General features: G+C 46.3%; 1 protein-coding gene across 7 annotated transcripts in view; it reads left to right on the top strand.

Annotated features, from left to right (window-relative positions):
* The window catches only part of SHISA6 (shisa family member 6), a 255,547-nt gene that overhangs the window by 5,846 nt on the left and 225,553 nt on the right, over positions 1-24,148 (top strand). For all 7 annotated transcript variants that reach the window (XM_068654927.1, XM_068654926.1, XM_068654923.1 and 4 more), the window contains exon 3: positions 9,108-9,268. In XM_068654927.1, coding sequence (XP_068511028.1) covers positions 9,108-9,268 — 161 coding nt within the window. The remainder of the gene's footprint in view (positions 1-9,107; positions 9,269-24,148) is intronic.

Below are 24,148 nucleotides of genomic sequence, written 5' to 3'. Positions count from 1 at the left end.
CTGTAGCTCCCGGCAGGGAGAAGCCCCGAGCCTTCTGCTGTTTGACAGTGATGGGCTGCCCCTTCCCAGTGAGCCCAGCCAGGGCAGGATATGTGCACCTATGTGTGGTGTACCTGGACAATTCCTCTTTTCTTTTGCTTCACTTACACGTACTGGGGAAACCTTGGTCTGAAGCTCTGGTCACAGTTTTGTAACTGGGCTGTGCTGTGCTTTCCACATGAAATCTGCTTTGGAAAGCCTTTGGTAACAGCACAGAGACTCTGGCTGCCCCTGAGTTTTCTCCTTTCTTTTTGAACTTCTCCCAGTAAGAGAGGCTGCTTTCAAAAACCATGCTCCCTCCATTGAATCCTTTCAGCGTCTCTCATATATTTGATATTTTTCTGCTTTCTAATTAACTTCCTCTATTAGTAACCCTCCATCACAAGGTGCCAAGGGAATCCATCCCAGCTCTGAACTTGTTTTCTTTTAGTCTCATATCCTTAACTACCAGTTGATCTCTGTGTCTTTGGAGATCACAAGCCTTTTAAAACTTCTGTTTCACATAAGAAGATCTAAACCCTATCAGGAAAACCAGATCATGGTGGTTTCTTTGCCTGCCTTTGCCCCTACTCACATGGGCAATCTGTATTTCCTTGGATCTGGGTGCTCTGTATTGTGCTGAGGTCTCAAGTATCTCATTACCCAGGCAGATAAGCCTGAAATTCTTTCACAGCAAATAATTTGCTGGGCTTTAGCCCTTGCCCCAGTCTCCTTTGCTGCAATGATAGGGATTTTTAGAGAAAGTAGAGTCTGCATCAGTAAATTTAAAGTCCTTTAGTTGTACCTACAACATAGGCTTTGGTGCAAAACAGATGCCTTGTGCAGGAAACTGCTTCTGTGTGCAGAACAACTTGGCTTGTCTTTCAAAGTGCTGCACATCCACCAAGTGCTTTCGCTGGCTTTGTGCATGCAGACACAAGAGCACAAGCAATAGCACACTGTAAAACTGTATGAGGCCTAATTCCTGTAGATCTTTATCATTCTGGAATACCTGCTCTTTTTATTTTACCTTCTTTCTCCAACTAGGACAAGTGCTGAGTTCCTTTTCTGTACAACAGCACCGCTCCCAGCACTTTCCAGCACCCAAGCCTGCTTTCCCTGGCACGCCGCTTCACCAGGCTCTCCCTTGTGCTCTGGATAAAGCCAGGGAAGGCTGGCACCAAGTCAGAAAGCTTCAATTTTTACTTTTTAATGACAAAAGCTTTGCATAACAGTCTTTCTCTTTGGACCCAATGTGTCACTTCTCAAAGGTTTTCATACTATCTGTTGTTTAGTGATTGTAGCAAATTCCTTGCCCACATCACAATAAGAGCTGGACTTAATCAACGCGTATATTAATGCTAGAGCTGTAAACTGCTTGAGTAATGTGTTCAGTTTAAGCACTGCTGCCATTTAATATCCTAGATACAGAATGAAGAACCTGTCCCGAAGACAGGAGCTTTATTTTCCTGTTGCTGATTTCATCTCACATTTAAAGACAGGAGATACGACGAGCTCACAGCAAAACTTGTGTTCTTGTTTCAATATAACTCCTATGCCTCTTCTGTTTCAGCAGAAGGGTATGTTCTACATACCTACCTCCATACAGTGGATGCATATCCATAATGTAATTACATCACCTCTGTGTTAGCTTTGAGTTCACCAGGAATACTTCCAGCCTCATTCTTTTGTCATAAACGGTAATAAGGATCCGGCCCCTAGCATGTCTGTAGTTAAGTTTTCAGTGATTTTTTTATTTAAAGATGGAGCTTCATAGGAGCTTCATAGATTCCAGGAGCTTCATAGATAGTGGTTTTTCAGAAGACATCTGACTTTTCCTTCTTACATTTATTTTTAAGAAAGAAAACTTCCTTAGCTTTACTGAGTGCAGGAACTTTCAATGCTTTGCTCTTGGGTGTCCTCATGCTTAAACCTTTTTCCTTCTTAATGCCACGTGTGTGTTCATCCATTCCTGTGCACATGCATACACTCACAGACATACTCAGGCATCCTCTGTGTGCCCCCTTGAGTTACTGCAAATGACCATTTCCAGAGTTCCTCCCCAGAAACCCTTCTCAGAAGTTGCAGATATTTTCACTTCTCAACGCAGAGACCAGTTATCTCTTTTGCTGACCTGGGACTTGTGTGTCTATAGCATGCTGCCCAGCCCCTGCACCTTCAGAAGCAGTGTCTGAAGGGGCGGAATCACTTTCAGTCCTCCAGGTCTGCATCTCCAGGGTTTGTTGGCAGCAGCATCCCCATGTGTCCCTCCATTTATTGCTCTGCAGTGGTTTCTCAGGCACTGCTGTGTAATCAGTAAATGCCTCATCCTTCTGGTGGCAAGATCAAAGATCACCCATCGTTTGCAGGTGATCTGGCTCCTAGCTGGACAAATCACCTCTCACAGCCTAACTGCCTTTTTTTTTTCTGGGTTAGTAATAGGGCACAGGGGAGTCTTTAACCTCACTCTTTTTTTTAAGGACTTTGTAGTGAAATCCTGGCCATGCTGAAGTCGATTGGAGTTCTGCCACAAACCCCATCACAGCTATGCTTTTAGCAGGCTTTTAGCTCAGCCAGACGTTGCTCTTTTTGTTGTGCTCTGCCAGATCCATTTGGTCATTCTTTTTCTATTCTTCCCCAAATTCACAGGGACTTGGAATAGGCAATTCTGTTTTCTAACACCCCCCTCCTTGCCCACACGTGAGGAAGTCAGATCCCCAAGAGAGAGGATTTTCATAAGGCATGACTGAATTTGTGAGTGTACAACCTGCACTACTGAAAACAGTCAATCCCTTTTCCTGTCCACCATCTGCAGAGTTCTCTTCTCCAATCTGATTTCCCACAGATGACATCCTGGCCTTTTGGAGTTGCCAGCAAAGCTCCCCATCTCTTCAGTAGAAGGGAGACCTGTGTCCATGCTCACACTATCAGTTGGTGCTGGAAACCCGTGGATATTTGGAAAACAGGACACCACTTTCTAAAAATACTGTGGTGAAGGACAGCACTCCTCCAGCCTGCTGTTACCTCACTGGTAATGAAGACAGGAGGTTAAATTTCTTGGCGGGGTTGGTGAATAGGCAGAGTGTGCTTAAGCAAGCTGATCTTCTGCAGCCCCTGCAAGTTTTTCTTCTCTCCAGCCGCGAGGTCTTCAGCCTCTGTAGTTGAGCGTTGCCTCTGCACCATACTCCCTCCTCTTTTCCCCTTCTGCTGGCTGATGTCTGTCTAGCTGAGGCAGGGGCTGTTCTTCCTTCTGCAGATCAGAGTCTCTACCAAATAATATATCTTACTTTATTATAGTCATCTAGGAAGCGATGCCACACTTCAGGACACTGTTAGTTAAAGGGTTTGACATGCACTTTCCATGATGACATGTAGCCCCAAGATTAGGTAAAATAAGGCAGATAGCAGGGCAGGTTCTATTCTGTCTCTCAGAGCTCATTTCAGAGGCAAATGCCGAAGTGTTGCAAACTCACCTCTTAAAGCAACCATTCCTTCCTGTTTCAGCTTTTTGCTTCTCCCTGTATACCTAGGACCTGTTTGGTTTTTTTCTTTCTTTTTTTTTTCTTTTCTTTTTTTCCCCCCCTCTCTCTCCATTCCAAAAGGAGAGGGTTGTATGTGCACTGGAGGTAGCCTGTCAAATGCAATCCTTCTCTCTTATCTTCATGGTGCTGTCCCTGGGGCTCTGACATGAGTTCTGCATTTCCACAGATCCATCCTGCAAAAACCTGACCAGCAGCCAAGGGTAGCGGGGATGTGTGTGTTCAGGTGGAGCGTCCTTGGCTAGTGGACAGGGCACTCAGCTGGGAAGCTGGGGGCTCTGGTCCCAGCCCTGTCCCAAGCTTTCTCAGTGATCTTAAGCAAATCCTTTCTCCTTCAGTGCACAGAACACTGGAGAGCAAGGAATTCCTCCCCAGGGGTGCAGGAGACAAGCAAATCACCACACCAGTGTTGCTGAAGCCAGGAAGCTGTGGTGGTGCTGCCTGTGCAAGATGGGAGGATTTCGATGTTCCTGTAGGACCTGGCTCTCAGCCTGGGCCTGCTCTCAGTGCCATTGACCAGCCTGAGGACACCCCACTGGAGCTGTTGTTTTAGGGTGGGTCCAGAAGGATCGGTATCTGCCTCCTACAGGGAATTCCCTCTGCTGTGTTTTGAGCCTATTTCGTTGTGGGGTCATGGGTCTGCATCCTCCTGTGGGGTAGTCCGAGTTGGCTGCAAGAACTTCACAAAATCACTGAGGCTGGAGATGCTTCTGGGAGATTTAGTACAGACCTAAAGCAGGGCCAGCTACAGGAGGTTGCCTACAGCCAGGGCCAGTTGGATTTTGAATGTCACCAGGGACAGAGACTCGGACAGGCTGGGAAACGTGTTTCAGTGTTTTGTCACCCTTAGCACAAAACAGTATTCCTTGTGTGTGAGTGGAGTTTCCTGTACTTCACTTTGTGTGCATTACCTCCGTCACCGGGCACAGCTGAGAAGAGCCTGGCTCCTCCTTTACACCCTCTGTCTGGGTTGTTGGCACACATTGATGAGGGCCCCGAACCTTCTCCAGTTCGAACAGGCCCAGCTCGCGCAGCCTCTTGCCCATGTAGGAGGTGCTTTAAGCCCTTCTTTGGTTTTGTGAGCCTTTACTGGACCTGCTTGAGGATGTCCATGGCGAGCCCAACACTGGATGCAGACCTCCAGGTGTGTCTCACCAGAGCTGAGTAGAGAAGGATCATCTCCCTTCAGCCTGCAGAAGCTTTATTGGCAATTTACTTCCCTGTTGCGCAAAGAGGATCCTCTGTCCCAGCCCACATCAGTATCCTCCACATATCTGCTAGACCCTACCTGTTCTTCAACGTGGTTACTTCCTGTCTGTTTCCTACATTTTACCACCCTTTCTCCTCACTTTCTCCTTGTTCTGTTTTCTTTTTCCATTACCCCCTGCCATTGCCCCTCTCCCAGCTTGCCCTCGCTCTTTTCTCTTTTTGTCTGCTGATTGCATCCTTCAGCATCAAGGTCCTAGCTAACACCCAACCTTGCTGCCCTCCTGCTTACACCATCCCCTTTGTCTCTTTGAATTTCCAACAAGCTGTTTTTTCCCCTTTTGAAAATGGCCACAACTATTTATCTGCACTAGGGTCCTTGTGTTTGTCCCACTGTGTTTCTCCCCTAAGAACTAGTCTGAAGTTACACAAGCTCATTACCTGGGATGCCTTACAAGACATCACTGGGTCTGCTTCTGCGTTGCTAGTCCAGCACTGGTCTGGGATAACATCCCTGATGTCAGTACCTCTGTTCTGGGTTTACATGGAAAGAAGCTTTAGTGTTCTCACTTAATAGAGGTTAATGAAAATGCTGTTGTAAATTGTTATCTCAGGATATGATTGCACAGTTAGCAGCTCAGGCCACTCCACCTGCTGCCACAGGTAACACATTCTTGCAAGTGAGGTTTGTCTCCCTGAGATAAAACCCGTGTCATAGAATGATTTCTGGAGTGCCTTATAGCCTGGGGCAGGTGAGTAGGATGCTGTTGACATCAGTGAGACTAATTGCACCCAAATGGCTGCACATGCAAGACCCAAATATTTCCAGTGACTTTATTACCCTGCTTGAAGCTTTACCCTGAAGCTTTTTCAGTGGATGATTAGATAGGTGTACCTGAAAAGCTCATGCTGACCAAATCCTTCCTCAGTAAGCATGACTGACCTTCCACCAGTGTGGGATTCAGCACTCTGTGCTTTATGGAAATCAACTGAATCACACACGGAGATGTGATTGAATTGGCAAGGAACTAACCAGTTTGATCCAGGTTTGACTCTCACCTCCACCTTTAATGTTTTGTTCTGCTGGTGCTGAACAATGTATTTTCCTTCATAAACATTAAAGAAGAGGACTAAGAGTTAGCAATCAGGACACACAACTGTGTCCTGACTGGTGTGCTTAGAGATATATACTTTTGGCACGGTTGAAGTCACAGTATTTTAGTCCCATACACTCACGAGCTATGCCTTGCTTTTGATGGTTATGTTCAATTTATCTTATGTGTAGCCTGACATAGCAGACATCACTTTCCTGAGTATTGACTGTGATAACCTCAGTGCTCCTGAGGGTAACAGTCTCCTCCATGCCATGTGGCTGGCACCTGGCTAGAAAGCATTTTCTTGTCATGTTCTGACCAACACCTAACCCAGAGAGTAGCTCTTGTTGTGCCTTCAGGAGGAAGAACAAAGAAGGGAGTAAACTAATTTCTAGCATCTGAGCTGTGCTTGTGCTGGTGCTGAGGACCAGTGGGTTCAGGTCCTGTCTGTTACCAAGCAGAGCTTTATGGGGAATTGCTCGCAAACTGGAATATTACCCAGACATGTGGTTTGCCCTCGTGGAGGGCAGCAGGTTCGGGGTTTGCCTCTCAGGTAGATAGAGTCTGAGAGGCTGGCTGGCTCCAGTCCTACCAAAACATAGTCCCTTTAATTGCCTCAATTATTTTTAGTGAATGGAGGCAAACTGTCCGCACTTGAGGCAAAAAAGCTAGTTCTTAGGACTGTATCAAACCCCAGTGAGAGATCAATAATGGTAGGAGAAGAGACAACAGAGTCAGAAGAAAAAAGGTGACCTGCAGTGTGAGGTGTGAACTCAGCATTATAGCAGAATTTAGGTTGGAAGGGATCTCTGGAGGTCCTTCGTCCTGCCATCTACTTAAAGCAAGGCCAACTTCAATGCTAGATGAGACTGTTCAGGGCCTTATCCAGCTGAATTTGAAAATCGCCAAACATGAAAATCCCTCAGCCTCTCTGGTTCCCCATTTCAGTATTTTACAACCCCACCATGGCTTTGTTTTAATTTATAAGTAAGAAGAGGTTCCCTTACTGCAACCTGTGCTACTTCCCTCTTGTCATTTTGCTGTGCACCTCCAAAAGAGTTTGGTTCCGTTTTCTCCACAGCTCCCCATTAGAGGTCTGCAGATCCTCTCTTAGCCTGTTCTTGTCAGGTTAAGCAAACTCAGCTTGGGGGAGCACTGGCCTGTGCTCTGCCATCTCCATCCCACCATACTTCGAACTCCATTTCCACGTCTTTGAGTTTCCTGTACTGCCTCTGCGTTCCTCACCTTACACAGCCCCTTCTGAATGACCTGTCCTTTCCTTCCCAGCTGGCTGTTATTATATTAAGCTAAGTGGTATATAGTGTTTTAGTGCTATCCACGCTGTCATCGTCCTCTGTGCTCTAAGTGATTGTACTCTCGACACTAAGAGTGTCTTCTGCAAGTGCTCAAAATGAGCCCAAGCCTCTATGGGCTAGTAAATAACGGTCCTAACACAATCCATGTGATTGAAAAATGACTCTTAGCATTTCTGAACTGCACATACCATTAAATGGTCATCTGATGCTTAATTTATCTTGGAGATACATACTAAGGGCTCAGTTCTGCCAACCTACCGTCTTTAGAAAATGTGTTGTCTCCAAAGGGGTGTACTGGATCCTGGTGCCAAATAGACCTTATTAACTTCCCACATCCTCCCCAGTCAGCAAGATCAGTACTATAGTGGGGAGGTACTTACCTAGAAAAGCCATCGGGTCTATCTACTGGTGGCTGAATGGATCCTCTGCTCAGGAGGGAACCGTGCAGTACCATGTAGGGCAGGGATTTGTGCTCTGATGTGCCTGCACATGACAACATTTTTACTTCATATGTATTGTGTGTGTGTGCATGTATACACATCATGTAAGTGGGTATAGCCTCTATACCCTCTGTACAAACAGTAAATAATCAAATAACATTAAAAAATATTCTTATGCTGTACAGGGTGGGTGTGAACTAATGTATTCCTGCTCTGGAGCCTCTGAGGTCTTCCAAGAGGTTCTTCTGTAGAGCACATTAGTGTTGCAATTCATTATGTACAAGGATGGCAGTCTGTAAAGGAAATGATTTGGAAAATGGAATGGACTCAGGTCCCAAACTATTTCTCATATAAAAGACCAAAAATATGGCATTTAAGAAATGCGAGGAGGTATGAGCAACACCATCATCATTCTCATCAATATGCAATGAAGGAATTTCTCCTCCTTACATCTTTCTTGGTACCCGAGGTGACATTAGGCAGATTCCTTCTACCAAGAGAAAGGAACCTTTCAAACTCCATCATCTTTAAAATGCTGCTGTCCCTTATAATCCACACGAGCCACCCCTTTTCCTATGGCTCGAGAGATAGCTTGTGGCTGCACTAAGAAAATCAGTGCATTTCACGCTGTAATTGTTCCACTGTGTTTGTGATATTCACAGAGGAAAAAACCTTTGAGTCTCCACTCATCCAAGGGGAAAACACTGGATGCAGCTGAATTCTGTGACATTTCTTTTCATGGGGAATAGCAGTGAGACCTCAGAACCGTTAAAGAAGCCTCTAATGGACCAAAAGCTAAAGATAGGCTAATGGCTGTATTGACATTAACCCATGAAAATATTTTTAGTCCTTTTCTTATGGACTGCTGGTTCTCTTTTAAGAAACCCACTCCTATCACTGCTGTGTATTGACCTTCTAGCAGAAAAAGTAAGGATTTAAGAAGCATGGGGACTGGACTGCTCATCTGATTCAGTCTTGAAATTTGGTGTGGGCAGGGCAGTTTTGGAGAAACCTTTATAAGCTCACAGTGTCAGAGTCTTAGGTCTCTGGCGAGTTCCATGGTGACTCTTTGTGAAGGGCTGTGTGCTGTGGAGAGCAGTCCATCTGCACTCTTGCTGACAGCAAAGACAGTGATGGAGAGATGACATTACCCTGGGGTGAAATAATAGGAAATAAGGAAACAATAGCTAGGCAAACCTGCAAATACATGCAGTAGACACATGCACAGATAAAAAAAAAAAAAAAAAAACCAAGAAACAAACCAAAACAAACAAAAAAACAACAAACACTGAGCTTTTAAGCCATATTTTTTGTTGCTTTATTGCCTTTTTTTCCCTTTTTTTTTTTTTTTCTTTTTTTTTTTTCTTTTTTTCTTATGGTAGAAACCCATGTACTGCTGGTTTTATACAGTGACTGTGGAAGTGAGAATGCTGAATGCCATTCTGGCTGCTTTGTGAAAATGTTTTTTTTTTCTTTTTTTTCCTCTCTCCCCAGGGCTCTGGCTGACATCTTAAGGCAGCAGGGGCCAATCCCAATAGCACACTGTGAAAGAGAGACTATCTCGGCCATAGATACCTCCCCCAAAGAAAACACCCCAGTCAGGACATCTTCCAAAAACCATTACACCCCTGTGCGCACCTCCAAAAGTAACCCAGGTAAGTGCTGCTTTCCTGATCTCTTTTCTGAGGTGGTTGTGCCAGTGGCATGTTAGAAGTCAGCAGAACATCACACTTTACCATAGCAGATTTTGAAAACTCAAATTAGGATAATAAATGCATTTAAAAGGCAATCAGATAGAGCAGAGCAGTACAAGGATCAGTGGTGATGATTCTTTAAGGTTTTTGCTGAACAGAGTGGCTGTTTTCTCTAGGCATTTTAAAAATTCAGAATCAGTGAGGTATAAATTCAGCTCGTACTAAAATGCTTGCATTAAGCTCAGAACATTGTGTATTTCCAACCAAACACACATGCTATAAAGCATAATTGGGCTCTCTGCACACAGCAGCTGGGAAGGAAGAAATCCACCTAATGGAGGCCACTTTTTTCACTCAGGTGAACTGTAGGCTTGTGCCAAGAGCAAAGTGTGGAAGGTGACCTAGATGGTATTCCAGGAGCTAAAGGACACCAGCTTGCCTTGGCCTTGGAATTGGGGCACACAAATGTTTTTCTGGTTTCTGCTTCTGGGGAACTTGCTCAAATCACTTGACTGTTCTTTGCCTTGATTTCCCCAGAGGAATAAGGATGCAAGCCTCTTAGGTAAAGATATTACTCTGATTGGTTTAATGCTTCATATATCAATAATTGTCAAAACAATACCTTGATGGTTGCTGACCATCTTTGTTAAGAAGGATGTAGCAGGCTTCCCATCACTTCTCATCTTTCAGTTGCAACTGGATGTGTGCCTTAAAGATATGCCCTCATTCAGTCACAAGCTGTTCGGCCTCACACAGAAGTTTCTGGGTGGCATTTCCTGGCCTGTGCCACCCAGCGATCAGAGGAGGTTTTGCTAATAGTCCCTTCTGGGGAAGCTTCTGAAGGAAGCTAGCAGGAGCTCTGGCTGCTCCACAACCTGCAGGACTCGACGTACTCCCCTCTTTGTGGAAAGTGCCCATGACTGAGGGTATTGGCTGGTATCACTGCCTTGTTGTGATGACTATTAAAAAAGTTTTGCTGCAATGTGCCACCACCCTATGGAGACGGAACCAGGTGACCATGTTCTCATGGAGGCTCCTTTACTGCTGGGAACAAAATAATTTCCCTGAGAAGTCAGAAGGATTTCTTTTCTCTCTGATTTTTGCACAGCGGCCAGTGAACCCTATAATTTTATTTATTTATTTATTTATTATGCTAAAGAATTATACCTCTGAAATAAAATGCTGGGCTGGAGAATGGTGAGGTGAGTTGTCTGGAAGAGGAAGGTGATTTTGCAAATCTGCTGGCTCATGAGAGGCTCTGTGATGCTGCCCCTGGATAGAAACATGAGAAATAAGGGTACATGGCCAGGAAACAGCTACAGGCTCCATCAGAGAGCAACTCTGACATAAGCCCTACAATGAGGTGAACCCCTTTCAAAAGCCCTCCTGTCTTTTCCCATTGGCACCAGTGGAGTAATGGGCAACAGTTAGGGCAGGCAAACCCTGAACAGCGATGAAATTCCTTGCTTGCAGCATCAGAGACCAGCTGAATACTGGAAGCCTGAATTAAATGTCACATTTATGCACTGCCAAAGCTAACAAAAAGGCAAATGGGAAGGTTTGTGAAAGGAATACCTAATTGAAGTATCCTTCTCGGGTGCCTTTCAGAAGCCAATGGCTCCAATGGATGCTCTCAGGACTTTCTACTAAAGTAATGGATGCATGGGTGCCATGAGTGGGGTGCTAGTACAAATATTCACGAATCCAGCTCGAGAGGAGAGGGACTTCACTTCCAGCACAGCCACTGGAAGCTGTCGGTGCAGTCAGTCACGGCTGCTTGGGGCAGCCAGTTGGACCAAACGTCGCACTGAGCCCTGGCCAAAGCTGGGAAAGGAAAACTTGCTCTTGTAGTTTGCCCAAAAGAACTTGTTCCTGGCTCAGTTGTGTCCGTTATTAACATGTCCTCATATATCATATGAGACAGAAAGCTAATCACTTACAAAAGATTATGAGCTCATAAAACAGCTATACAGTTAATGCTTTTTTATATTGTTTCATTTGCAAAATAGGGCAGTGCTCCATTCTCACTGTACTTGGTTGTTCAGATTATTGCAGGAATCAGGATGAGTGAATGCTAAAATCTTTAAGGTTGGGAAGGAAGTAAAAGTTGGAGAACAAAACTGGGTTATATCACGCTCAATTGGAATAAAGCTGGTAAGCCCCAGTATAGAAGTGTAAGAGGGCTCACTATCTGTCTTTCCTTTTTGAAAACACGAAAAAAAATAAAAGAGAGGATTGAGGGAAAGCTGAGGGGGAAAAGGAGGCAGTAGCATGTAGTAGTGGGAACCAGGCTAAGCACTGCTCACTGGTGCTGTAAATTGTCCTGAAAAGACCACAGCTGCAGCATTTTGCAGTGGGGTCTGAAGCATCAGCTCTACTGGCTGTGGTTTGTCTCAGGTCCCCAGAGTATGAGAGGTTAAGCAACCAGAAAGGACTACAGTAGTTGCACACAGACCGAGATTGAGTTTTATATTTGTTTTACTTGGAACTTTTGTTTCCAAACTTAAAACTAGAAGGGCACCCTTAAGTCTTGCTAAATAAACCATGGCTTCATTTTTCCATCAGGCTGGTTCGGTGTCAGTGAACAAAATGATTGTGGGTGACAGTGACAAATTGAGGTGGTCCGTGGCTGAGGCAGCAGAGTCCAAACACAGCAGCATGAGCAGGTGCTGCTGAGGACTTGCCTGCGGTACATAGCTCGCTGGGCGCTGCTTGGTGTTTCCTGATGTATGGAGAGGTGCCCGTTTCCCACCTGCAACTGCTGCTCCTCCAGCAAGCACTCGGACAGCCCTCAGGGAGTCACAGCAGCAGATCACAGGGTGGGAGCTTCCTCTGGTAGCCCACTGGACTGTGGTCACTGTCTCCAGCTGCTGCAAGTGGCCGAAGGAGAGCTGAAGACCAGAGCAGACACAGAGAGGAGTCCTCAGCACATTCACCTGGGCACTGCGCAGCAGGGGCTTTAATGCTGTCAGAGCTCCATGGCAGATGGGAGGGCCTCGTGTTGGGTTTGGTCTGCACTTCACTGTTAAGCTTTGAGACAGAGGAACTCAGGTCTACCTAAAACTTTTTGAAGGGGAAAGAAAAAGTAGGTCTCTTTGTCCTAGACATGGGGACAATTACCATTCTTCAGGTAAGGACACTGATTTTCAAGAAAGCTTCACCCTGTCACCTTAGAGCTGCCGCTTTCCCTAGCTGGTGTGGGGGCTGGCTGTTCATCAGAAAGAGAATACATTTCTGCTTGGTGGCTCCATGTGCATGAAGGGCATCACCCCAGGGATTCTTGCACCTTCTGCTTTCCCCTGAGAATCTTAAATCCTTCAGGGATGGCAGGGAACAGTTCACACCCTGAACACTGAGATGTCCCACTGACATTTCTGTTCATGGCTTTCACACAGTGCTGCTGTTTTGATACAGGTAGGTTCTTTGCAGATAAGTAAAGCCAAAGTGTGTGCGTACAGATTGCTTGGGTCAGAGCACACCTCTCCAGCTGTGCACCACCTAATTAGTATGAGCTACAGCGCTCTCTGTAGACAGGAACATTCCCTCAGCCCACACAGACCTCTTGTTAGTTCACTGTTTGCTATTGTGAGTAACAGGTATCATATGATGAGTCTGAGATTACAGGAAATCCATCTCACCTAGCTATCTATTGGCATTTTGAATGTCTCCATCATAGTAGCAACTTTAGGCCTGTCAGAAGGAGAACTATGTTAACTCTCTCCCTGGCCGTCAGCTCTCCTGACACCTGCTGTGAAGGTTAGTGCCATCCATTTGCCAGTGGATGGAGAGCAAGCATGGACAGGAATGAGGAGGGGTGGGAGAAAGGTCAGTAGTTTCTGTGGGCTTGGAAAACGTCATACATTATCTGCAATGCAGAGACAGGAGCTTTCGGCTCCTGTGGGGGAAGACGCTGTGTTTGGCACAAGGGGCAGAGGTCATACCAGAGGCAATCCTTCTGCATCGTCCACAGTCAGCTGGTGTGCCAGGAAAGACGTGGGCAGTTCCTGCGACAGTGATGCTGATAGCCATTAGCATTTGTAGAAAAATCACGACTAGATTCTCAGCTCAGACCACTACCTCCAATGCCGTTAGGGTTTTGAAGGTCTTCTGAAAGTCAGATGCAAGGAGATGGTTTGCTTTCAACCCAAAATGTGGCTGAGCAAAGGACCTGCAATATTCAGCCCCTGCAGAAGTTGTCTGACGGGAGTTTTCTGACTGCCATGGTGGTGGAGGGGCAGCCAGCTCAGGACTAACCATCACTCAGAGAGTGACCTCATTCCTCCCCTCCAAAACAGGACCAAACCACAAAAGACTCCAAATAAAACTTTGACCCAGGTCTTTGGCTGGTGTAAATCAGTGTGGTGCTGTTGTGGCGATGGGACATGGGCTTGGTTTAAGTAAAGTTCTGTGGCTCAGGGAGGCAGGCTTACGGCCCAGACTCCCAGCTGGCACAAACCTATGATGCTCTGGGGCAGTGCATGGTGTGAACTGGACCTTTCTTCTCCTGGTCTCCTTCTGTCTCTTCCATTCTGTCTCTTCTTCATACAATTCACTTCGTCAGTATTGCAAGCCTTAGGAAAGGGGATACTAGGGACCGTTAGACTGATGTGGGAAGCTCTGTGGGAGGAGGATATCTCCAGATGTGTTCAGGACAAGGTTGTCCTTGATGTCACTGTGCAATGCTTTCAGTAATAAAGCTCTCCAAAGCAGAGCACCTACCCAACCATGAGGCAGGTAGGTAAAATCTGTGCCTGGACTTATGCTGCTTCTCACTACATCCAGGATCAGGAGGCTGCAAAAACAATGGCAGAACTCCTTTTTTGCGCTTGGAGAAAAGAATTTGGCCTACTTTTATATTCTTTTATTCTGTAAATTCTCAGCATACCACATTGCCTCACCAACAGAATATGCTGAGTTTGGTCTGAAACCAGCCCCAGACATGCAGGTGAAGAGATGACCTCTGGGGTAGGCTGAGATAATTTGCCAGTGCACAAAATCTTCTATTCACCTGCTGTAGGGATGGGGGTGCCTGCAGGTGTGAAGAACAGCCTATTGACAGGATTACCACTTTCAGTGCAGCAAACAACACAGGCTAACGCTCTGATTAGCCTGATATATCTGGGGAAGGCTTTTAATAAGCCATTTGAGTCAGGATATTCCAGAGATGTACATATTCAAAGTGCTGTTTTCAGCAGTGCCTTCCACCCAGAGGCATACTCTGAGCTTGTTCTGAATGTGAACAAATGCAGGGGAGGCCTTTAATCTTTATGGAAATTGTAGCTAACATTTCTAGCCAAACATAGGCACAGCAGCACGGGGAGTGCATCCGTCCTCCTTATCGCATGGGAGAGGAGTTCATAGCAGCTGGCCATGCCCTCCTCAGCCTGCACGTGGGTCAGCACACACACTGGGCCTTTTGTAAGGCCAGGGTAAGCCAAGGTTCAGGTCTCCTCCAGGTTATCCACATCTTGTCCCTGTCCATCCTCCTTCCTTCCCTTCCCTCCTCTCCTCCAAGTCTCCTGGCCTCTGCTTTGAATTGCTTCCTTTATTCATGCAGCAAATTCTCCAGCTTCTCCCAAAAATCCCCAGCAACTATTTGAATTAATTTACCAAAGATCAGCGTAGAAATGTATGTCGAAGGCGTTCAAATTCCCTGCTGCTTCACAGTTTGTGTTGTCATTTACAGCTGTTCAGGGGAATACAAAGCAGGTGTAAAATGATCCCCCAGTCCCTGCAGTAGCATTTTACAGCCCGTGCTCTGTTGTAAAGCTAGTTACGGTGCAGGGGGGTGAAGAATTAGGGAAACAACTTGGAAAACACCCAGAGAGTTCCAGGAACAGGGTTTTTCTTTTCACTGTATTCCTAAAGAGAGAAACAGGACAAACTGAAACCTCTAGGATCTCTATAAGATAAAGTGGTTGAAAGCCACTCAATCTGTTTTTCCTCCAACCACATCTCTGTTACGGTAATCCACAATCCTTCCCACACCTTTCCCACCTAGGAAAATCACAAATAGCTTAATGCACTTCCTGAACAGACAGAAAATGACAGATTTTTCTGTCTCAGAGCGTTTTGACTTACTCAGTGTCCTGGCATCCAGAAAACCATTGCCAAACAGGAAAGAAAGTTGTCCAGCAGAGAGTGGGGAGAGGTGGGTGCAGCTGGAATTGGGGCAGGATAGCTAAAATAAGACACAGTCAAAAAAATGAAATAAGACATCTCCTTTGGTGTGAGGAGCTGGGCTCCTCACTTATTTAGGACCTACGTTAGACTGTACGGTGTCAGATAATACAGGTATTCACTTATCCCAGCTGTGCCAGAGCAGCTGATGTCCTCCCATCCTCCGTGGCATTGCCGATCTCTGCCTGGGAGATGGGAATGCAGAGCACGGAGAGGCTAACAGCTTAGTTCAAAAGATATTTGTTTTTACATCTTCCCTTGACTTCAAAATAAATGCTTAAAACCTTGTAAATACCTGTTGCTGCGTCATTTGTGCCCCAGGACCTATCAGCCTGAGAGGGGACGAGTGCTGCTGATCCCTCCAGCCCTGCTCTGAATGCATGGGGCACATGGCCTCATGGCACGGGTGTGGACCTGGCTCCTTCAGTCCTGCATCCCGCTACCAGCGAGAGCTGTTATCCCCGTGCTGGAGAGCAAGCACCTTGTCCCTGAGTAATTCAAGAAACAGTAGAGAAGGGATGGGTCAGAAAGTCAGGTGAACCAGTGACAAAGCTATCTCCTGTGAGCTCAATTCCCCTGATTTCAGATGGATTTTTTAAACTAGTCACTAATTCTTTGCTTATCTCGTTTTCTGGACATCTTCCTTATCCCCTGCTGCCAGTGTTCAGGGCCTGGAGCTGTGGGGATGTTCAGCCATGGGCAGTGTAAAGGTTTAGTACATGCTGCCCACTAATGACAACATTAAAGCCTGTGGTCCCAGTGCCCTCCACAGCCATGCAGCCTCCGTCCCTCCCTGCACGAGGCTGGGACTGCTGCCTCCAGCTATTGATTTAGTCTGTTCTCCTGAGTGTTTCACTGAGCTGTGAAGTTTTAGAGAAATTGGTGAAAAAAAGAACCTTGGGGAAAACTCCGCCCCACTAACAAGCCCCATGAGACAGCAAAATATCCCCACTGCATATATATTGTGCAATGAGCTTACTGGAGAATAAAAAGCAACAACATTTACAACAGTTTCTTGTGTCTCGCATCCAAATATTTGCTGTGACTGATGTCAGGGTTTCAGGCATCAAAACAGCTAACAAGTGACAAAATTTAAAAATTTGCAAAAAAAAAAAAGTCTCCACTGTGGAGAAAAACATGGGTAGGTGGAATGTGTGTGTATATACACACATATAAATATAATGTCTTGATACTCGCATGAGCCGCATAGCCATAACAGAGTAGCAACATCCAGAGCTGCAGAATAAATACCAGGCCCCTGGTAAAAGTGTTTTGGTGGAATTTAGCATTCATTGAGCAGAGTGCAGTCCCAGAGCCACAAGGCCAGGCACGGCAGTGCTTATCATCCACAGCGATATCTAGAAATGCTAGGTTACTATGGGAACAGCATCTCTTTTTTAAGAGCAACTAATACAAGTTGTGAGGAGGAGAGAGGATTAAGCATATAGATTTACTTTGAAACAAAGCCTCACAGTGAAACTCAGCCTGCTGAAAACAAGACAGCCACATGGAGAAGGGACAAACTTACTGAAACAGGCTTTTCTGGCATCAATGTGCAAAGAGCATCCTGTGGGCTGATGCCAGGGCCCTGCACGGTGCAGGAGATGGAGAGATCATGGGGACGTGCTGCGCCTGGCCTGGGCCATGCACCTGCTTGCTGCACACACACTGTGTGTCCCTCCTTCCCAGCACCAGGCTTTGGGTTTTGTAACAGTTTTACTGAATTTATGAGCAAATCCTGGGGTTCAGTGAGGCACGGGAGTGATGCAGTAACACCGACCACAGGCAGTGAGAAAAGAGTTACTGGAGGATGGAGGCTGAGTGTGTAGGGGGTCCACGCGGTACATTTGGATGCTTTCCTAATTTCTTGGTCTGTACAGCTGGATTGGGGATAGCAAATGAATACCCTTGTCAAACAACACAAAAGCAGACATGGAAACAGTTATGGAATGTGACATCGCAGGTGGGATAGTGGTTCATGTCCTCATCCTGTGTTACTCAGAGATACGGGCAAAGATCAAAAGCAGAGGGGTGTTCAAGCAGGTACGTGGCACAGGGTGTAACTGAGAGGAGTGTTAGAGGTGCTGTGAGACAGGTTAGGACAGATATTCCTTCTCCTGGAGATCCAGGGGTGTCTGAGCTGAAGCTCATCTGCCAGCTCAGCACTCAGCAGCTGCCCAGCTCAGGTCGTGCATTGGAGGAAGCAGTAGGTGAGAGGGTCCTGCTCCTGCTCAGGCTTTGATTGAGCCCCATCCTGGTTCTTGATTTGAACCTGCAGGCTTCCCCATTCTTCCCCCACACTCCAGTTTCACAGGTGGTTGAGTCACCTTATGGCTCTTCTGGTGCTGAGCAGGGGGCTCCATCCGTGCCCGCTGCCCTGGGTGCTGGCTGCAGCACGTCATATCCTTCTGTCTGCTTAGCTCATCCACCCAGCAAAACCAGCTCAGGAAGAGGCCTTCCAACACTTGATGAGGTGCAGGAGCGCAGTCAGGAGCAGTGCTGTGCAGGATCGTCCTGCTTCGGCAGCGCTGAGTTTGTCACCACCGAGCTGTGTCCCATGTAAATGTAGCCATGAGGAAGAGTTTCAGAGGTTGCCTGTGAGCAAGGATGCAGGAGAACCTGTGCTTAGATGCTCTGGCAGCTTAGTTTTTTAGTTTTAGTTTTAGTTTTAAACTTCTCGGTATTTTCCATGGGGAAAAACCAACTAAGCCTCTGTCTAACCATCTCTCTGCCCTGAGCTGTCCCGCAGCGCTGCTGAGCACTGTGAAAGGGTAAAATCGTTTCTGCAGCAGGTTTGCTTCTCCCTGTCTGCCTCCATGTGTAGTGCTGGATCAATTATTGTTTGTAAAATGCATTAGATCTTCAGATGAAAGGCAGAAACACAATGTTTTCTTCCATTAATCAGAGCAGTTTAGAGAAAACATCAATTTAAAATGTTAAAGCCAATTTGCAACTTGTATTGACAACAATTAAATTGGCCTCCAGAAGATAATGCAACTGGTCGCTTTTGACACTGTGAGGAATGAAATCTTTATAAGGACTTTCTGTGTGTTGAGCTTCCCCCCATTTTGTGATTGCTGATCCTATCACACTCTATATAAACAGAGGTGAGGAGCTGGAAGCAATACTCTAATTAAGAATGTACCATAATCACTAAACTCTCCTTCCCCTCTTATTGACCCCCTGCCCAAATATTACAACTCAATCTATACTCCGCTTTCATTCCTTTCAGCTTCCTTTGTTTTGGCACCCAGCTGACTTCACTGAGTTAAAAATTACACAGAAATGTTCTGAAGCAAAGCTTCACCTCTTTATCCCTGGTGTTAGTGCTAGAGGCTGTGGTCTCCGCAGGTCAGCACTGGCCACAGCCTCTGTGAAGAGTGCTGGTACTGGCACTACAAGGCCATAGGAACTCCTACAGCCTTGCCGTGGAAGTCTCTCAGCTCAGCATACAGAGCTGTGAGAATTAGGGTGATACTGGGGAAGTCACAGTTAACTTTCCATACATCACTGTTTGAGTAGGTATTGAAGAGCTTATCTGATGTTCATAAATGAAAGTTTCTGAGACCTTTCTTAGGGAAAGCGGGAGCATCTCCAGCAGATGGTATTGCTCAGGACCCTGAAAAACTAGTTGATTTGTGGTTTTAGTCATTGAAATACTCAGAGGTTTAGCCAGGTATCTCTTATTGCCCTGTCTCAAGCTCTGCTTGGCCAGTGATGAAATGAGAAGTCTGCAGGGCTGCCTCCCTGTTTCTTTCGGCTGTGCTTCTCTACATGAGGCAGCTTGACTTCTCCTTCGCAAGGCTCACATCTTTGGGTATTCCCACCTTCTGCGATACATGAGGGGTGTTTTCTGGTGTCTTTCAGCAGGAGACTGTTTCTAGACTGAACAACAGCAGGAAGGTTTGGCTTATATTGAGGATCTGGAGGCAGCTTTTGTCTGCAAACAGCATTGGTGCAAGTCCCTGTTCCTTCTGGCATGCCAGCCATGTGTGTGCAGCTTGGAGATTCAGTGCATCTTGCCTCCTTTTCCTCTGCTCTGAAGCATATTACCATTGAACAATTTTACTTGTTACAGGTAGCTGGAAGGACTCCCATGTGGCTGTTTATATGAGCATACCTAAGAGGGAATGATCCCCTTCTCCATAAAAGGGCAAATCAAACTACTCTCTGATTGATTTAAAATATTTGAGCAGGAAGAAAAAAGGAGTACATCTGTCACAATCTTACTTACCATCAGGGAAGTTAATGGAAAGATTCCTTTTGACTCTCCTGGGCTTTGGACAAGGCTTATGCTGCAACATTAGCAAATAATGTAGTTCACGTCTCATCAAATCCTTCCCAGGAAAATAATTCTAATGCATGTGGATGGCCTTTTGCAGCTTCCTCCTCAGATCTGTCCCTGGTTTGTCAGCTGTGCCAACACATCTATCTTCCAGTGTTAAATCACTTTCTGTGGATAGCTGTTGCTCTCTAAAACAAAAACCATGGAAGATGTTCATTTGCTGCCAGTCACAGATCAGTGCTCCAGTGCTCGGAATAACCACACTGAAAATGCAGTAAGATAAATATTAATTCCCAGGCATGAGTCTTTTTACCCAATATCTCCAAGCTGCAGGAACACAACCTCTCATTTCACATCTCTCCTCAGTGGATCCACCTTTTTTCCTACTGAGAAAGCATTTCTCAGCAACCTCCACGGGCTGGGTGCAGCTATACTGTCTACATCGTGCTTACCAGAGGAATCTGAAATCCAGATCAGTCCTGGGGCCATGTGCCGGATCCCTGTACTGTTCCCATAGGCAACCTGTACTCAAAATTCAGGTATCTATACATCCCATCTTCCTCGTAGCAAGCAGTGCTGTGGTCCTTATATAGGATAGCTTTGGGGAACTTAGCAAGGAATTAGCCCTTGTGTTGGCTGGAGGGTGAAGGAAGGTGTTGAGATGTGTCCATGCTGTAGACTTAATGTAATATTAAGCCTACTGAAGTTCTGCAGGCTGCCGGAAATCATTGACAGTGAGTATGGCAGCATGGCATCCAGGTTGCCCAGCTCAGCAGAAAAAATATTTCTATTAATTGCTACTTAAATATTAATATATTCAGTGGTCAGGAAGCAGGGCAGTGGATGGGAAGTCGAAAGGGCTCTTTATGCTCAGGGTGCCATCAGGGAGCTCCAGCTGTGGCCATTTCAGCTGTGTCCCACAGCTACCTTGCGGATGAGCATTGTGGATCTGAGAGCTTTTCACCCGAAGTTTCCAGGTTTCTGGCTACCCTTGTTGCATCACTTTGGTGCCTGGTCCCAGAACCTCACAGCACAGGGTTAGCTGCTGTCCTCCTCCTGCTGAGGCCACTTGCTCTGGGAGGGTCACCCTCCTTGATAAGTGTCTGAGAAGTACAGAGATGACTACAGAGGACTTCAGGTGTGACTTGACTGGAAAAGCTAAGGTGGAGGAGGAGCCCTAGTGTCGATCCTTTCCTTTTTGTCCTCAGCATCCTGCTGTGCACCAGCCCCTGGGCAGCACCAGGACCTGGGTTAATGTCTCCACTAACTCCATTTGCTTCCATTCTGCTCTCACCTAGTGTGGTTCTGAGTGTGCTTGCCGTTCAAAGGATTCAGGTAGGTAAGGACAGATTTTGATCATCATTGACTGTTCTTATGGGAGAGCTGAGGGGCTGGACAAGTTGCCACAAGTTGTTGTGATGCCATCTGACATGCAAGAGAGGGATTGTATGGCACTGTGGCTGCCAATAAACACAAAAATGGCATGTTTGTGGAAAAAGTTGCTTTGTGAAAAAAGCCTCGGGACGGGAGGTCCCTTCCCATGGGAGGAAATTCTTCACTGACAGAGCGGAGAGGCCCTGGCGCAGGCTGCCCCAGGAGCCATGGGTGCCCCATCCCTGGCAGTGCCCAAGGCCAGGCTGGATGGGGTTGGGGGCAGCCTGGGCTGGGGGCAGGGAACCCTGCCCATGGCAGGGGCTGGAACCAGGGGGGCTTTAAGGTCCCTTCCGACTCAAAGCACCCTGTGATTTTATGAAAATATTGCACATAATTTCTCAGTTTCAGTACATACAGCAGAGTTGATTGTCCCTTTCTGATATGCCATATGAGACAGCGAAGCACCCTGATGAGGTTTGCATTATCGTACCATTCGAGGAAAAGTGTGGTTTTGGGTAATTTGTGCTGTGCACAAAAATCACATCTAGTTATGGTCACGTCTGACACCAGACAACTATTAGATTACATGGGAGATTTCTAAGTCCATCAGTTTGGATAGTTTTAGTCTTAGAATTTGAGGAAATTCTAGTTTTTCCAGCATTCAGATTTTGAGCTCTTTAGTCCATTGGCATCCCAGACAATCTCCCTATTTTATCTTTCTTTTTGTCCTCTGAAGTCACATTACACCCATATTTCAGTTCGAGTCTATTGAGAAGGTCTGTATTATGAAACCAAGCCCCAGTCCCAGGCAGCATAACCTCTGGTGTGCCTCCCGGCTGATGGAGAAATGTGTGAGCTGTTGCATCCAGAAATAACTGGGCTTTCCTGTTATCAGTACCGTTATTTCTCTGGTCTGGAGGTGGGAGTTAAACTCTCCCACAATGACGCACTTCTCAGTGGTATATGACTGAGAACATTACAAAGATTTCTATTGAAACCTGTGTCCCACTGTGCAAGTTTGTAGCAGGCTTCAGGTCCTACAGTAAGCTCCTTTTCAACATCTCCATAATTATTTCACCCATGGATTTTTTAGAAAACTTTTTTTTTTTTCTTTTTAAATCCAGGCTAGCAATTTTTATTTATTTGAGCAGATTTTGTTCTATCCAAGCTGTCAAACTGAATTGTCCCTCCCCACCTGGAACTCAGTGCCACTTATGCCTTTCTTTCTGTCTCTCCTGAGGAGCACACGACTTTTTGTGCCTGATTTCACAGTTGCATTGCTGCTGCAGACTTTCTGGTACCCCTGCAGTGTCCAGTTGCACATACTGTACCAGGTTATGCTTCCTTTCATCCCAGGCTCCAGGCAAAGCCATTTGTGTCACTCAATCCTGACTGTACCCCATAGTTTTCCAGCTCTGGCATGCTTCTAGTAGTGCTTATCTAATCACATTTCTCCCAGGAGCCTCTTCATCTCCTATTTGTGCACTCCACATTTCACTGCTACTTCCTTATGTGCTGTTGTGCCAGCTCCTCTGTCTGTCTCTGTTTCTCTAAACATTTCACATGGATGCAGCGTGCAAGACCAACACTTTGCACAGGGTGCCCAGGATCTTCCGCCAGGATCTCAGGGGATGAGCATCATGCTCAGGATCAATATGACCAGAGAACAAGGAGCACAAGTGCCCAAGGAAGGCCAAGCAAGGAACCCCAGCCCCAGGGATCTGCAGTCTTTTCCAGGTAGCATGATTGTTCCGGGTCAGCACAGCACAGCGATCAGGGTCCTGCTGCTGTTAGCTTGTGTGGTTTAGGAGCCAGAGGAGCAAGGGATTAGTGCTGAAGATCTAGTTCCTTCTCTGTAGGAGAATCCCATGATCTTGTGACATTTGGTTCTTCCGTGCTTGGACGTCTTCAGTATTCATGAGTTCAATGCAAAGAGCTCCTTCCCTGCCCTTGGCACCAAGGGACATCACATGGCTTGGGGAGTGCTGGTTTCTGCACAGAAGTACAAACGTTGCTCTTTTAAGTCCAGTTCTTGCCTTTCTGTGCTCACTCCATGCACAGATGTCCACGTGTGTCCAGGTTTGCAGGCATATGTGCTTCTTTGGGAGCTGGCAGACCCCGGCTGTCTGGTCACTCAGGTCGGGATTTGCACAGATGTGGTCCCAGTGTTGCATCACGTTGCTGGGTGACACCTGTGAACATCGGTTTAACATAATTGTCAGAATGATACTTGGTGGAGCTAATGAAATATTTACCTTTGAGCAGCTGTAAGATCATTAATGTTTCACTGTCTGCTGCCAGCCAGCCCTTCGCGATTTACAGTGTTGAATTGTTTATGAGGCTAATTGCACTGCCCTTCATAAATCAGGCACTCAGGCTTTTCTGGGGCACTTTCAATTAGCAAAAATTCTCTGCCCTGTTGGTGAGGGCATCCATGACAAGAAGCCAGGAGAGGGAGGCTGGCACGACCGATAACCTCCCGTGAGCCTCTACCCCACAGCACGATGGAAGCTCAGAGCCCCGTGGAAGTGTGATGCTGCAGACAGGCTCTCAGCTCCCTGCAGCTTGGAAGCACTGCTTGCATTCAGAGGTGGCTCCTTTCATACCTGCACTGATGTCTTGGCACCTCAGGTGTTGCATGGCGTGCAAGTGCCTGTCTGAGGCATGCTGGCTTAGCTCTGGGTAGTCAGGAGAATGGGGCAAAGTCCAGGCACTGTCACACCTATGGAGAACATGAGTCCTCACCAGGAGAAGGATAACTTGGAATGAGAGTGTGGTTCTTCCTCTCAAGAAGTCCAGCATTACATTAAAGACCACAGCTATGTTCAGTCTTACATGCATTTCTTTCTCTCTAGTTTGATAGGTTTGGGGATTTTTTTGTTTGTTTTGCTTTTGCTCTTAGCATTTTGTGGGTGAATTATGTCATAAAAGACAACATCCTTCTTACCTTTATAGTGGGAGAGGTTCAAATCTAGAATTGCCCTTAGTTTTTGGGACAGTAT

This window comes from Anas acuta, chromosome 18 (genome assembly GCF_963932015.1).
Source record: "Anas acuta chromosome 18, bAnaAcu1.1, whole genome shotgun sequence".
NCBI classification, from domain to species: domain Eukaryota; kingdom Metazoa; phylum Chordata; class Aves; order Anseriformes; family Anatidae; genus Anas; species Anas acuta.
This window is presented reverse-complemented; position numbering and strand designations above follow the sequence as displayed.